The sequence below is a fragment of the Bubalus kerabau genome, chromosome 6, assembly GCF_029407905.1.
Source record: "Bubalus kerabau isolate K-KA32 ecotype Philippines breed swamp buffalo chromosome 6, PCC_UOA_SB_1v2, whole genome shotgun sequence".
Taxonomy (NCBI): Eukaryota; Metazoa; Chordata; class Mammalia; order Artiodactyla; family Bovidae; genus Bubalus; species Bubalus kerabau.
The window spans coordinates 24,513,207-24,528,259 of NC_073629.1; the positions used below are offsets into that span (position 1 = coordinate 24,513,207).

Sequence of the window (15,053 nt, forward strand, 5' to 3'; positions counted from 1 at the left end):
GGTGCCTACGGGAGGGCAGCGCACGTGACAGAATGACCGCTGGGTCTGGCAACCATCCCAAGTCACCACGTCATCAGTGAAGCACTCACGTGCTCGGCTACACGTGCCCTGAGTTTTACTGAACCCCTGACCCCTGCTTTTAGATGATCAGAATTTTCCAGGAGCTGAACCTTTACCCTGAGCCCTCACAAACAAGCAAAAAGGAGAGAGTGCTCCCTGTGGCTTGCACAAAGGACATGGCTTTGGTCCGCTTCCATGATCAATGGATCCTGCTGGGCCATGCCCCCTCTCACAGGGAGCCAGAAAAAGGTACCTCTCCCTCCTGGTGCTAAAGCTTAGCAGAGATGTCTGGCTGGCTTCAGTCGATATGGTGAGTAGAGAAGATGGAGATTGTGGTACAAAGGGATGCCCAGCTGGTCCTTGTTCACTATCCATTTGCTATGAGCCCTTAGCAAAAACTTACAAAATTCAGAGGTTGATATAAAATTAAGGGTTAATCTATAAGGTCTCTCCTAATGCAAAGTGAGGCAGACATACAGAAAGGAAGGAGCAAGGGAAAAAAGGGAACATTCCATACAGCTTTATGTAAATGTTTCTAGACCTGAAATAATCTGATTTTCAAAACCATCTTCCTTAATGTTTCCTGGCTGTAGTTTGAGCCCACAATCCCTCTCTCCACAGCCACAGTAAACATGGAGATGCCCACCAGCCCACCCAGCTGCCACACCTCTCTCGCCCACGTGGGCACCTGGTGGGTCTCCTCTCTCTTGGCACGGTCTTCTGGATGGATCCCCAGGGTGGGGGCTGGGGAGCAGCACTGCTTCTGATGAAAACCCTCCCTCAACCAGAAGAACTACTGAGCTCCAAGCACAGGCTAAGACAGAGCCTTGGTGGGCGGTGGGGTCAGGGAAGATTCCTGAGAAATGTGTGAGTTTTCCCAGCCACTGCGAGCTCTATGATCTTTTCACAGTGTATGAAAGTGGAAGTGTGAGTTGCTCAGTCATGTCCAACTCTTTGTGACCCCCTGGACTGTAGCCTGCCAGGTTCCTCTGTCCATGTGATTTCTCAGGCAAGAATCCTGGAGTGGGTTGCCATTCCCTTCTCCAGGGAATCCTCCTGCCCCAGGGATTGAACCCAGGTCTCTGGCATTGCAGGCAGATTCTTTACCATCTGAGCCACCAGGGAAGTCCCTCACAGTGCATAGGCAAGCGCCTTTCAACCTCTTCTGGACTATGGAGGGGAGCTAGAAGACGGGGCAGCAATGGCTGTGCTGCAGGGTTACAAATCTGCTCCTGCTTTCTGAATTATCACAGGAGACAGAAGCAGCAAAACAAGAAGGCCCTCACAGAAGGGGAGGGAAGGACAGGCAGGATAAGACTCCACTCTGCTTCACGGGGACTCAGGGAAATTACTCATCCCAGAGCTGAAGGATCTCCACCAAGTATTCCCAGATGCTGAGTTCAAGGGTCTAGGTTGGTGGGCCCATGTCCCCTCCCTCCCTGGCTTTACCACCCATTTACTCAGGGGCTCTAAAGGGGGCATCAGATTTTCCTAGGACAAAGCCTTCAGCTTCTCTCAAGCAAAGCTGCCTCTTCCAAAACTGCCACAGGAAGCCCCACATCAAAGAGGTCTGGTGACCTCTTACCTTCATCCCAAAGGACTGCATCCGGGTGGCCACTTCTCTCCCAATTCTGCCCAAGCCAAGAATTCCTAGGACCTTTCCATTCAGCTCGGTTCCCATAAACTGCAAACAGGGAAAGAAGCTGAAGTCAGCACCTGCAGTAGACCGTGGACACCGAGCCAGGCAGGGTGAGGCAAGGCCAGCCGCTTACCTTCTTCCGCTCCCACTTGCCATCCTTCATAGATGCCGCTGCCTGAGGAATCTGCCTGCAAGGACAGACACATTCAGCAGGCCCACCCAGACCCCACCAGCCCAGGAAGGAGGCGCAGTGTGAAGGCTGCATGGCCACTGCATTTGCCGGGCATCCCCTGATGAAGACAAGCTCAAGCTAGGTCTGGGGGCTCAGGTTCAGAAATACCGAGGATGGACAAAGGGGTGTAGCAGGAGGATCCCTTGACAAGACCTGGCTTGGAGCCCTGGGATTGTTTCCAGCCAAATGTCGGGCAGGAGGTTCTGAGTCCATCTCAGTTGCTTGAATATTGGCCTCAGTGACTCAGGGCATGTAAAAAGCAAAAGCTAATCCTCCAGCATTTGTAGAGATAATGAAATGGTATATTGGGGGATTTTAACAACACCAAATGTTCCAGAAGCACAAAGATTTCCATTTTCTTATTTTATTCAGAGCTACAACCTGCGACATCTTCCACTATATCAGGGGATAGTTGAATACTTATTCTCCCTTGAGAGTTAGACTGCACTGGGGTGAGCAGGTACTATAGTCTGGACACTTCCAACAACCGTAGCACCTCCTGTCTCACCACACACACACACACACACACACACACAGAGGCACCCCACACACTCCACAGCCTATCCCCTCCTATCAGCCAACATGGAGGTCTGATTCTCCATGTGTTTTCCAGAGGGGACATAGGAAATTAGGGTGATGTGAGAAATCAGAGGCAAGATATGTTATGTGGATCATGGTCCTCCAGGCTCTTCTGGAAGTGAGAAAGGAGGAGATAAGAAGCAATGTTTAAATATCAGCTCATTTGATGCTCACAATAACTGCATGGCGGGGGTGGGCAGGAGAGTTGGGGGCAGATTGCAGGCACTGGGGGTTAAACACCTTGCCCAGCATCACTCAGCCAGAAGTAGCAGAATGAATTCAAAGCCAAGGAAGGCATCCACACCAGTCAGCCTCCTAAGTATTTCAATGCAGGCTTTCCTGCCGGCCATAAAATTCAGCGGCGTGTGCGTGTCTGCATGTGCTAGAGAGAAAACAGAGATTCCAAGATAACCGTTCCCTTATTTCCACTTCCCTGAGTTCTGATACAAAGCTTTCTTTCCTGTCTACACGTTACCAGGCACAGATTCCATCTGAGGATGAGGCTGACGGAGAACCTGCTCTGCTGTCACAGCCCCATGAACTCAGGGGCAAACTCAACAAAGCTCACGGAAGAAGTCCCATCTCACTGCTCTGGCCCATCAGGCCTCACTGCAAGAAGGACAATGTCCTCACTTCACTGGGGACAATGACTCACCTCGAGGAAGCAAAGCCAGACTGATCAAACCTGCCCAAGTGAGACAGAGCCCCCATCGGCCTCCTCTGTCCTCTCGCCTCCCGACCTCTGCCCACCTGGTTGCACGGTGCCATCTGAGGTATGCCTGCGGCACCACAGGGTACAGGAAACCCCCACACCCACCCTCTGGGTACAGGAAACCCCCACACTGCCCTCTGGGTACAGGAAACCCCCACACCCGCCCTCTGGGTACAGGAAACACCCACACCCCTCTCTGGGTGCTCCACCCAGCTGGCCATGGTCCCAGGTTTTAACACCGTGGGGTCTTCAGCAAGCCAGTGTGAGGAGGGCCACATGTGGGCAGAAGATCTCCTGAGAATTAAATGGAGGCCGACCTGACTTAACAAGAGAAAGGAAAACAGGCAGAACAGTGAAGTCTACCTTTGTTGCATTCTCCTCACTGTCTTTCCACGTCCTTGTTCTTCTCTAGCTCCTCAGGACCAGGCATCTAGTCGAAGTCCCCCAGCACAAGGCCCATCCCGGCCTGCTCTCCACCCACATTGCCCAGTGTCTCAACTTCTCTGTCCACCCCCCTCCTCACCCCTTCTACTGCTGCCTGGCTGGGAAAGCAGACTGATTAAACCAGCGCACGGTGAGTTATGAGACTGGTGATTCCTTCTCACAGGGTGCTCCCTTATTAGTTTTGATGCATCTTTGATGACTGAGGCTATGATGAGTGGTTGGGAACCTAAATCATACCACTTTGCCAACTCCTTTAAGTAAAGTTGGTCATGGAATAGGAGGAAAACTATTCCTGACTCCCAAGGGAACATCACCTCCAAAAAAAAATGTGAGAGAATTAGAAAGCTGCACTGGGATCCTTCCCTCATTCCTCAAAAACACAAACAAACACACACTATTGAATTTAATAGCACACGTGACACCAGGGCATCAGGCCTCAATACTTCTCTAGATGTTCTGGGAGATCCAAACAGCCAGCGCAGGGACCCCTTCTGGACCGGGTCCCTTCTGCTGGGCAATTCTCCCTATTCCTCCCTTTTTCCAACCTCCTCTCATCTTCAGTGACAGGTCAGTATCAGTGAAGACCTACGATCTCAGGTAGAAATCTTGGGGAAGAATTAGAGCAAAGGTGAATGCCCTCAGACCCTCTTCCAGGTCTTGAGAAGGGGAAAGAATCATTTCTCAGGCCCAGAAGGTTTCAGACTCCCTGAGTAGAGAAGTAAGGAGTCCTGGCTGCCTGGGTTCCCTGGTTTAAGGATCCATGGACCTGTGAAGGGACCCAGAGCATCTTTCTGCCTGTCCACTGGCTCCTTGTCCTTCCCAATGACCCACTACCTGTCCAACAATGGGAGCTCAGACAGTCACTTTACTACCCAACACAGTAAGACTCGTGTACATCTGTGCAATATTCGTTGGTCCCTAGGCTGTCCCCTCTCTTTAAGAGATTTGACCCTTTGAGATCTCTTGTGTTATGAACCCACAGGTCATGGTCCCAGGGTTCCCAGAGAGGCTTTCTATTCCATTCTCTTACATATAGATCTGCAAGGACAGTGACAGAGGTAAGCCCCAGGAGAATCGGCCTGGCTGGGGAATCTAGAGAGAGCTTTTTGGATGAATTAACACTCGAGCTTAACCTTGAAGAACAGTTTTAAGAGTTAAAGAAAGAAATGGCAGGGACAGATATCCAGGCAGCAGAAACAGCATTTGTGAGGCTTCGAGATCCGAGAAGGCTTCGTGTGTGTGTGGACACCTACCACTGTGACTGGCGCAGGGGATGTGTGTGGAGAGTGGAAGTGAGTAAGGAGAAAGAGAAGATCACCCACGTATTTATTTTCTCAATGGGCCTGCTCCCAGGTAATGAACGTGAGAACCAGGATAATGAGTGATCAGTCGAGGCCTGACAGCCTTGAAGGTTTTTAGCAGCCTGCACATCACCAGGCTGAAATGTTTCTAAGTTTCTCTGGGTCAGTTTGCTTAGGGAGTCATAATAACCGACAGACCACAGAGAGGAACTCTCCTCAGAGGTTAGGGACTCACTTACCTGGCGAGACACATGATCATTCCACAGGTAAGCTCCGCAGCACTGAGGCTGTTCCCATTGGGGGTACTGTGCATGGAAAAAGAGGGGGGTCATCTGTCAGCCAGACCAGGATTCCCACTCCTGTCCCTGTGGAAAGCCTCCAGTGCACCCCGAGCTTGCTCTCCTGCTCCATGAGCTTACCAGTTCTTTATTTCTCTTGTTTAGCTTTATGGGTTATTTCTTTACATTTTTAAAAATTGAAGTATAGCTGATACACAATATTATATAAGTTAAACGTGTACAATATAGTGATTTACAATTTTTAAAAGTTACACTCCATTTATACCTATTATAAAATACTGTCGCTACTCTCCATGTTGTACAATATATCCTTGTAGCTTATTTTATACCTAATAGTTTGTAGATCGTAACTCCATACCCCTATGTTGCCCCTCCCTCCCACTGGTAACCACTAGACTGTTCTCTATCAGTGAGTCTGTTTCTTTCCTGTTATATTCATGGGTTTGCTATATGTTTTAGATTCCTTACATGTGATATCACACAGTACTTGTCTTTTTCTTTCTGATTTATTTCCTAATGCCCTCCAAAACCATCCAGGCTGCTACAAATGGTGAAATTTCATTCTTTTTATGGCTAATAGTCTATTATATGGGCTTCCCAGAATGGCTTAGTGGTAGAAAATCCACCTGCCAATGCAGAAGACATGGGTTCAATCCCTGGGTTGGGAAGATCCCCTGGAGTAAGAAGTGGCAACCCACTCCAGTATGCTTGCCTAGAGAATCTCATGGTCACAAGAGCCTGGTGGGCTACAGTCCATGGGGTCACAAACAGTCAGATACGACTTAGAGACTAAACAACAGCATTACATTGTGTGTGTTTGTGTGTGTGTGTATGTGTGTGTCACAACTTCTTTATCCATTCATCTGTCCATGGACACTTAGGTTGTTTCTGCATCTTGACAACTGAAATAATGCTGCTATGAGCACTGGGGTACATGCATCTTTTCAAATTAGCATTTTTTTTTCCAATATACCTGGGAATGAGATTGCTGGGTCATGTGGTAGGCCTATTTTTAGTTTTTTGAGGAAGATCCATATTGCTCTCCACTGTGGCTACACCAATTTACATCCCCACCAACAGTGTATAAGTGTTCCCTTCTTTCTACATTCTCTCCAACATTTTGAGTGTACTTGTTCTTAATGCAAACCCCCAACCCCATGCCACCAGCCCTGAGTTCTGTGAGGTACTCCTGCCCTAAACCCAAAGTTGGAAGAAAACCCTTTTGGCCCGGCTTTATGTTTTCCTGCAGAGGGACCCCCATTCGAGAAACACACCTGGCCTCTCTCTACCCAGACTTACTTCTCCCGAGGCAGAGAAGCATCTCATTAGATGGGGAGAAACGTGTGTGGCTCAGCCCTTATCTGACTCCTCTTATTTCAGGACAGACCTGCCTACAAAAGGCACAAATCTCTGCTGCCCCATGCCATCAAGCTTTTATTTTATTGGAGTACAGTTGATTTACACTGTGGTGTTAGCATCACACATCTGTACCTGTGACAGAGGCAGAGGGTGGCCCTTTGACCACAGACTTTTATCAAGTTTCCCAACCTGGCTTTTATTAGGAACAAAGCTAATATTTTTATCTCCTCCTGTTGGGCTTCTCCTCCTATTTCTCCACAAGTTTTGCACTGAGAAAGCATCCTCACATGATAAATCAAAGGGCAATGTTGATTCTACCCATCTTGCAGAAAGGAAGATAGAGATAAAACCCATGAAACTATTTTTCATTTCTCAAAAGATTTTCCTTACTGTTTTTAGAATATTAACACACGTTTACCCTTTATGCCCTCTACTGGGTCTTTTCTTCTCTGGAATTGAAGGCTATAAGGAGAAAAAAGGTCAAGAGACTCTATTTTTAAAAAACTAAAAAATCAAGATAAAAGGATTCTTAGAGTCTGTCTTTCTAAGAACACCTGGCTTCCTGTCACCCGCAGCTAATGACCAGACTACACAGGATATGGGAGGAGGTGCTGGGGCCGGGGGGCTGGTGCTTCCGGATCTAGGGCAAGTCTGAAGGATGGGTTGCATATGTGTTCTCAGTCACTCAGTCACATCCAGCTCTTTGTGACCCCATAGACTGTAGCCCTCCAGGTTCCTCTGTCCATTGGATTTTCCAGGCACAAATACTGGAGTGGGTTGCTATTTCCTCCTCCTGGGGATCTTCCCAACCCAGGGATCGAAGCCACGTCTCCTGCACTGGCAGGTGGATTCTTTACCAGTGAGTCACCTGGGAAGCCCGGAGGATGCTACCGGTTAACATCGCTTCTGTTGGATACTGACCTCAGGCCGATAACCAGGTCAGTTAACCCCTAACCTACAGAGGGAAGTGGAGAGGAGGGAGGGGAAGGTCTTGACAATGATGAGGCTCCCGAGGGAAGAGAAAAAATGGAGGACGGAGAAGTGGACAGGGATAACCTTGCCACTCCAACTTATGTCAGAGTGGTGCCGGAAATAAGGGTTGCCTAGCATTTGCATGCTGCCATGACCTTTGCCATGAGTTTCTGCAAAAAACAGCTCTGAGGAGGACTCCTTCTTTCTTGGCCCTGGAGTCTGAAAGAGAAACTGGGGTCCCTTTCCAGAAGAGCACAGGGAAGAGAGGAAGAGAAAGAATGGGCAAGTCTGCCTACTAGCAAAGGCTGTGCTGCAGGACAAGAACCACCATCAAGTGGAGCCTGCAGAACCGGGCTCCATACAGAACCGCAGATGGGGAGGGGCAGGCTGCAGCAGAGACTGAGGAAAATCCACTAAGGTTCTTCTGATTCCTCAACCAGGCTGCAGGCGTGCAAGCATCTGTGGGGTGAGTTTGTGAAGCATTTTGAGATTACCAAGACAGCTTCCATGTCAGAAACCCGGGAAACCACTAAACCGTGAGCTCTGACCTGCCCCCACCCCATCTGCTCTCAGCCTGGAGCAGGCAGCCTCCTGGACCCCCTTCTGACTCTACAGGCATCTCCTCCCTCCATGTGGTCAGTCTCCACACTCACTCCCACTACCTCCACGACTTACTTCATGACCAGGATGCCCTTTCTGGTTGCGGCCTCCAGATCCACGTTGTCCACGCCCGTGCCAGCCCTGCCCACCACCTGCAGCTTCTCTGCCGCGTTGATGATGTCAGAGGTCACCTTGGTAGCCGAGCGGACAATAAGGCCTTCACAGTCCTGAGGCAGAAAAAGAAACACCTGGATCCACAGAGTTGGTCTTTGTACAGCCTCTCTGTCCAAGGTGGGAGTCCTTGCAGGCTGGCTGATGCTAGATACGTTCAAGCAAAGGAAGGCGTGTGTATGCGCACACCCCTCTGAGAGCCTTTGCCAACAGTCAGGCTTGGGTTCAAATCCAAGCTCCAGCCCTGACAAGCTAAGACTCTGAGCTTCGGCCTCCTCAGGTGTGTGAGGAGGAAATGAGACAGGACAGGTACAACCCCTGGCATGATATCGGGCCCAGCTCAAGGGACATCACTTCCTTCATCAGACACGGAGCTACTGAAGAGGTGAGGTGGGATCAGATTCTACTTTGTGAGCCCCTATGCCTGGTACACAGAAGGCACTCAATAAATGTTGGTCGGCTGAATGATTAAGTGAAGTTAATAAAGGGCAAATTATTAAAAGAAAAACATTTCCTAAAATAGAAACCACAGTAGAGGGAAGGGCAGAAAACAATTAAGCTGGTTCACAGCTGCTCAGAAAACCAGGCACTATTAGACTAAAACTAAATCTATGTGAAAAATCAGACTTTTTGGATTCATCACAGCCATTTTACCTGTGCTAAGCCAGACCCGGGGACCATCGTCCTTAGGCTTGTCCAGCATCTGATGGTATCTTCTGCAGAATAAGGATGCTGTGCCAAATACTCATTGAGAAGGCCCAGGAAATGGAGCAGGAGAGCAAATGCACACTCTGCCCAACGCTGGCTGTCCCAGGCTTGGTTGAAGAGCAAGCTGCAAGGGCGTCTGCATAAGCAGCAAGCTGGGAACAAGGAGGCTGGGGCTCTAGGCCCTGTGCTGCCAAAGTCACGCTGGGTCACTGTGCCAAGTTATGTCACCCCCACCCCTGGTCTCCTCCAGTAACACAAGAGCATTGGAATAGACAACTGATCTGAAACCTGTAACTCGCCCTGCACTTCCCCAGTGGGGCACCCAGCTGGATCCCATTAGAACCTTCTCTCTTCCCTTCCCACCACATGGATTCCAAAGACAAAGAGGGGCTATTGGCATCTGGCTTCTAGGGTAAGGGCCCACTCGTGTTTACTGTGCACAAGTCCAGAGCCTAGGAACAAGTTTGGACAAGTTAAATGCAGGGAGAACAGAGGGTTCTTTTCCCTCCACAGAGGGGAGAGGAGAAAAGAAGCTTACTCTGCAGTCTACTTAGACTTAGACTTGGAGGGCTTCTCAACACTGGGATGATTCTTTAGAAAAGGCTGAAAAACTACTTCTCTGGAGGTGTGAATGTTTCATGCATGCTCACTGGCTGGAGCCCTGCCAGACCAGAGAGAGCCGCATCGAGGACCCTTCACCAGCACTTCACATCCTTTCATGTCTGTGGTTCTGAAATAGAATGCTCCTTGAATACTCTCTCCAAAGCTGCCAGCCCTTCCCCAAACCCTGGGAATCTTCCCACAGGGGAGACTGGCTGCAGAAGAGCATACAGACTCCCCAGGAGTCCACCCCATCGCTGCAGACTCCAAGGACAAGCACAGAAACAGCATGGAGTTTTTAACAAGCAGAGCCTCTCTCTGTGGAAGGATCTCCCTTATGGAGATTTATCCTACAGTCTCTGTTTCCTGCAAGGGTGTGTCCCAGCTTTCTCTGAAGCCATGAGGTCTGGACAGCCTCCAGTCAGACCAGCTGAGATGTACAGGCAGAGCTGGCCCATCCCAAGTGAGAATCTGCCTTTGTAGGCTTTCATTCAGCAGACACTGGTCCCACACGATCTGGACATAGCTTGTGGCCAGAGTTCACAAACTTGCAAGGCCAAGTGGCACGGTTCAACAGCTGGTCAAGGAACTAAGATCCCACAAGTCACACGTGGTGCCCTCCCCCCCCCCGCTCAAAAAAAAGTTAGGATTCAGTCAATCTGCACACATTTACTGAGAGTCTGCACTCCAAGGCACCGTCCCCCTCTCAGGACCCTGCCATCCCTCTGACATGTGGCTCCCTGTTCTCCCCAGCTCTCCTCTACTTCTGCAAACTGCAGCCCACAATCTCTCAGAAGTTTGCTGTGGTTATAATTTTCTTCTGCAGCATCCCAAGGTCCTCTCTGGGACTCCTGCGACAGGAATCTCAACACCACACCCACTCTGCTGTCTGCTGTTCTCTGCTCTGCATGCTGTATCCGTGTATGACAGCTGGCTGGAATAGGCATTTGCCACACTTGGTTTGCCTTCCTACTCCCAGCCCCTCTGAGGCCTCAGAGCTGGAAAACAGCAGGACCCTGTTCTGCTGGATTTATGGCTGTTCCAGACAAACTATGCCAACTCAGCAGTGGAAACCCATTCATGCTCCTCAAGTTCACACATGCTTCTTTTCCCAAGGAGGGCAGGCTTCGCCTTGGGGGTGATTTCAGCATTGCTCCTGCCTCACAACTGAACAACCAAACACACAAGCATGCGCTGACTTATGTAATAGGGGATGCCAAAGAAAGTCTCCAGGTTATGTTCCCCTGGCTACAGAGAATGCAGGTAGGCACTGTTTGGCACAATATATGTGATCCTTATTAAGTAGATGGCTCTGTAACCTTTGCCAACCAAATCCTACTGTAAAGGCTGGAAACGTGCTATTTTAAAAGAGCCTTTCAAAACATGGACTCTTGCATGGAAATTTATTCCCTTCTTTTCCTTTCTTAAAATTCAGAAATAAAGATACAAAGGTGCCTCAGAAAGTTAAATGCATTACCAGCCTGCGTTTAGTGGACTCTGACCAGCATTGTTATTTAATGAAACAGAAGAAAATATCAGAACACAGCACATATAGTATGGGTGTTCTTTCATGAAACTTGAGTGTATGCGTATACACATATGTGTGTGTATACTGAGTTATGGTGTAAAGTGAATTTCCTATTGTGGGTCATGGTCAAAGTCTAAAACCACTGATACGTGGTAAGACTTAATATTTATTATTAGATTTGTATAAGATGATAGAAGAGGGGTACACAGTCTAAATAAGAGTTTTGTTGAGTTCCAACAAGAAGCTTTATTATTTCAAACCAGTGTTTTCCAAACTTTTGACTAAGACCCATAGTACCAAACACATTTAGCCTATCTGTATTGCTCTCTGATATTTACTTTTTTTCTTTTTAATGCTAATCACGACCCATTAAACGGACTTCAATGCCCACTAATGAGCTGTGACTTGCTTCAAGTCTGAAAAGCATGGTTCTGGGGAATGATTGTACTTCCTGACCATGGAGCGAGAGAGAACAAACCGTGCCTGCCCAGAATACCAAGGAGTGTGAAGGGAGGCCAGGCGTGGTTCTGGCAAACTGCTCCAGTTTCTTTCCGTATGAAAAAGGTATGAAAAAGGTTTAAACGGGAGAGGCCAGGGGCCGCTAACCCAGATACCTCTCCACTCAGAATAACAAGAGGTAGCTTGGATAGGAGGAGTCCTTTCACTGGCCCAAGGAAACTAACCTGGATTCCAAACTAAGTGTTTTTTTACAAAGACAGACATGAAAACTGGGCATGCCCAAATCCCTCAACAATGTAGCCAACAAACACCTCTCTTCCTGCCAGGAGTTTGCAGTGCCTTTAAAACATCCTCTAAGTCCCAGCCCTCGATTCCCAGTCAACCTCCCAACATCCTTGAACCCTGCAACTAGTGACCAAGGGCTCCCATTCTTGTCAGTTCCACTCACTTACCACTCCCTCATCCCACCCTACCCCAGGGGTACAGGATTTTCATTTCCACAAGAAAGCTGGAAAGCCCTGGCGTCCCACCCACACTTCCCAGCCAGGTGGTCTGGTGGAGGTGAGGATCTAGAGACCACTACACTGCCTTCTGGTCATTGCCCAGAGCCAAAGCCACTGCTGCCATCTGCTCAAAGGAGGAGGTGACAAGTGAAGTGCCTGTCTCCCATTCACTCCGAAGGTGCTCCAAGGATCAGCTCCTGAGTCCTTGGCCCTCACCAAGTCAAGGCTGATCACCCTCTCCTCCCCACTTGAGCAGCAGTGGAGCAGGCAGAGGCTTAGGCTTCTGATGGTCTCATTTAGCACTCAAGTACTGTGTTATCTGGTCACTAGCTTCACAGTCTATTAACCAGGCTCCCTAACCAGCTGACAAGTTTCTGGAAGACAGGAACCAGTCAAACTTCTCTGAGTATAGGACAGGGGCTGGATACAGTACCATGGGGCCGGAGCCAACAAGGAGAACCCAGCAGGAGATACAAAGACAGTTAGGAAGACCGTGTGATTGCCTCACGCTAGAGCAACAGCGGCCACCCCTGTGGTTTGATTTAAGGGACTCTCCGAGGAGTGAAGGATGGAGGGGTGGATCCGCGCTGAGTCTGGCTGAAGTTGGTAGGACAAGGCGGGGTGTGGGAGTTGGGGAGCAAGGGAAAATACTTCCGGACGGCTGGGATGGAGACACCTGGGCACTGGGTGCAGTCCAGAAGTGCGGTAACGGGAGTGAAGAGTTCCCAAAATAAATGTTATAAGCTTAGACGAGGCTGCCAAATCTCGCAGGGATTTTACAAACAAGGTAAAGAAAGATCCGAAGTAGACGGCACAAATTATATAACACGACAAGCGGTGATACGCTTCTGAGAAAGATTTGCTAAGAAATACACGTTTCCTGGGAGCGTTTGGGATCGGATTCTCCACGGATCTGGCCATACCTTGCCGCGCCGAGGACAAAGGTGAGGCCATCCGCCGAAACCGCTGGCGCAGACCGCCGGAGCCGCGGTCACAGCCACGCGGCTGGCGCGGGGATCTCTGGCGCCCCCCATCACCCGCCCCCTCCTTCCTCCAAGCGCTCCCAGGCGGCCGAGGGGCGGTGAAAACTCTTCGTAGTCTTGCATCAGACTAAAGGCGGGTATGGCGTTTGCTGCCCCAGTCCCGCCGCTTTCCCTGTGGCTTCTGGGGGAGCTTGCTGGAGCAGCCACGCGACAGGCTGGACTCCGCCAGCGTCCCCCAGGGAAGGCAGGACTTGGCTGGGCGAGCCAGGGCTGGGCCGGCCAGGGAAGGCTCGCCGGTCCCTGAGTTCCAAGAAGGGAAGCCACTTTGGCGCCCCTCCCCCCGGCACCCCCGCGCGAAGCGGGAGAGAAGGCCCCGGGCTGCCAGGGCCACTGCACGCAAAGGCCCTGGGGAGCCGCGCTGGCATCCCGCGGGCAGCCTGCACTTTGCAATGTTGGCGGGAAACGTTCCAACGTGAAACACGCCGTTGCAAACTGAACGGAAAGTTTGCATCCTGCAGCTTGTAGACGTTGGTTCCTCCCTCTTTCTCCCTCCACCTTCCCCAGCCCCCAAACTCGGGAGACCCCCAAGACTGACACCAGGTAGGAGGTGAGGGTGGGGCGCGCTGGGCCGAGTGTGTCAACCACAGTCCACGGAGGATGCCACACAGCCCTTGTCTTTCTCACGCTCGCCTAACCTGCAGCTCGGCTATCAGCTCCTCTTTGCTCAGGTTCTGCTTCTCCACCACCTGCAGCCCTCCGTCTTGCAGGATCTTCCGGCAGCAAGGGTCCAGGCTATCACTGATAAGCACTTTCCGTAGATTTGCAAAGGCCATTGCTGGAGTCGGCCTTAGAATCTGCAGCTTTTCCTGGGCAGAAACACCTAAAGCGAAACGCGGCTGCTTCGACTGGCGGGCTTCAGTAACTGGGCGGGATTCGCGACTGGACAGAAACTCTCCAACTCTCTGTGACTCCGCCCCCTCGTGGTGGTTCTGGGTCTTCAGAGCTCCTCCCACTTTATTATCCTCTGGAGACAGTCTATCAATCTCAACCAAAGCATTTCTCTGTAAGTGGTGAGCAGACAGAAGCATGTTTTTGCTGAGTAGCTGATTCATATCTGAAATAAGTTGAGAAATATTCGCTCTCATCACGAGAGAAATATTTCCTCTTCACTTTCCTCTTAAGGACCTAACTCTTTAACAAGCATTTATTAACGCACCCACTATGTGCAAGGCAATGCGCTGGATGCTGAAGGGGCTCGAATTTCAAAAAGACATAGCCCCTTTCCTCTGGTTGGCTAACATCCGAGAGTACCAAAGACACAGATGTGGAAAGTTAAATAATAAAAAGCAATAGGGAACTGTTTCTGAAACCTCACAAAACCATGATTAATTCCAAATGAATGATGCAATGAAAATTATAAATTTGAAAAAGAACAAGGGACTGGTCCATTTTGACCAGCCAAAATATTTGTTCAATATTCTCCTCTTCCACTACTTCCTCTCTGATTACTTAAAAAAAGAAGAAGAAGAAAATGAGATGTCAGTCTGGCCTAATTTATATATTGACCAAGGAGGCACTTCCCAGCCCTTATCTCCTTTATGTTTAAACCCTACAACAAACATGCTCTTCCATGCCCTATCTTACAGAATACTGGAAAATCCTATTTTGGATTTTTTTAAGGCCACCTAGGATCAGAAACCGGAGAGGGCAATGGCAACCCACTCCAGTACTCTTGCCTGGAAAATCCCATGGACGGAGCAGCCTGGTAGGCTACAGTCCATGGGGTCACCAAGAGTCAGACACTTACTGAGCGACTTCACTTTCACTTTTCACTTTCATGCATTGGAGAAGGAAATGGCAACCCACTCCAGAGTTCTTGCCTGGAGAACCCCAGGGACGGGGGA

The 15,053-nt window shown here is 49.8% G+C and overlaps 1 protein-coding gene across 2 annotated transcripts in view; it reads right to left on the reverse strand.

The window, feature by feature from the left end:
* Window positions 1–14,063, reverse strand: part of PHGDH (phosphoglycerate dehydrogenase) — a 32,722-nt gene extending 18,659 nt beyond the window's left edge. The window contains exons 1-5 of one of the 2 annotated variants that reach the window (XM_055584589.1): window positions 13,845–14,063; window positions 8,273–8,424; window positions 5,207–5,272; window positions 1,833–1,887; window positions 1,646–1,744 (exon numbers count right to left, since the gene is read on the reverse strand). In XM_055584589.1, coding sequence (XP_055440564.1) covers window positions 1,646–1,744; window positions 1,833–1,887; window positions 5,207–5,272; window positions 8,273–8,424; window positions 13,845–13,982 — 510 coding nt within the window. In that variant the 5' untranslated portion in view covers window positions 13,983–14,063. Of the gene's footprint in view, window positions 1–1,645; window positions 1,745–1,832; window positions 1,888–3,165; window positions 3,237–5,206; window positions 5,273–8,272; window positions 8,425–13,844 lie in introns of those variants that run through there. The other variant, XM_055584590.1, reaches the window with a different exon arrangement.
* Between the last annotated feature and the right edge of the window lie 990 nt (window positions 14,064–15,053).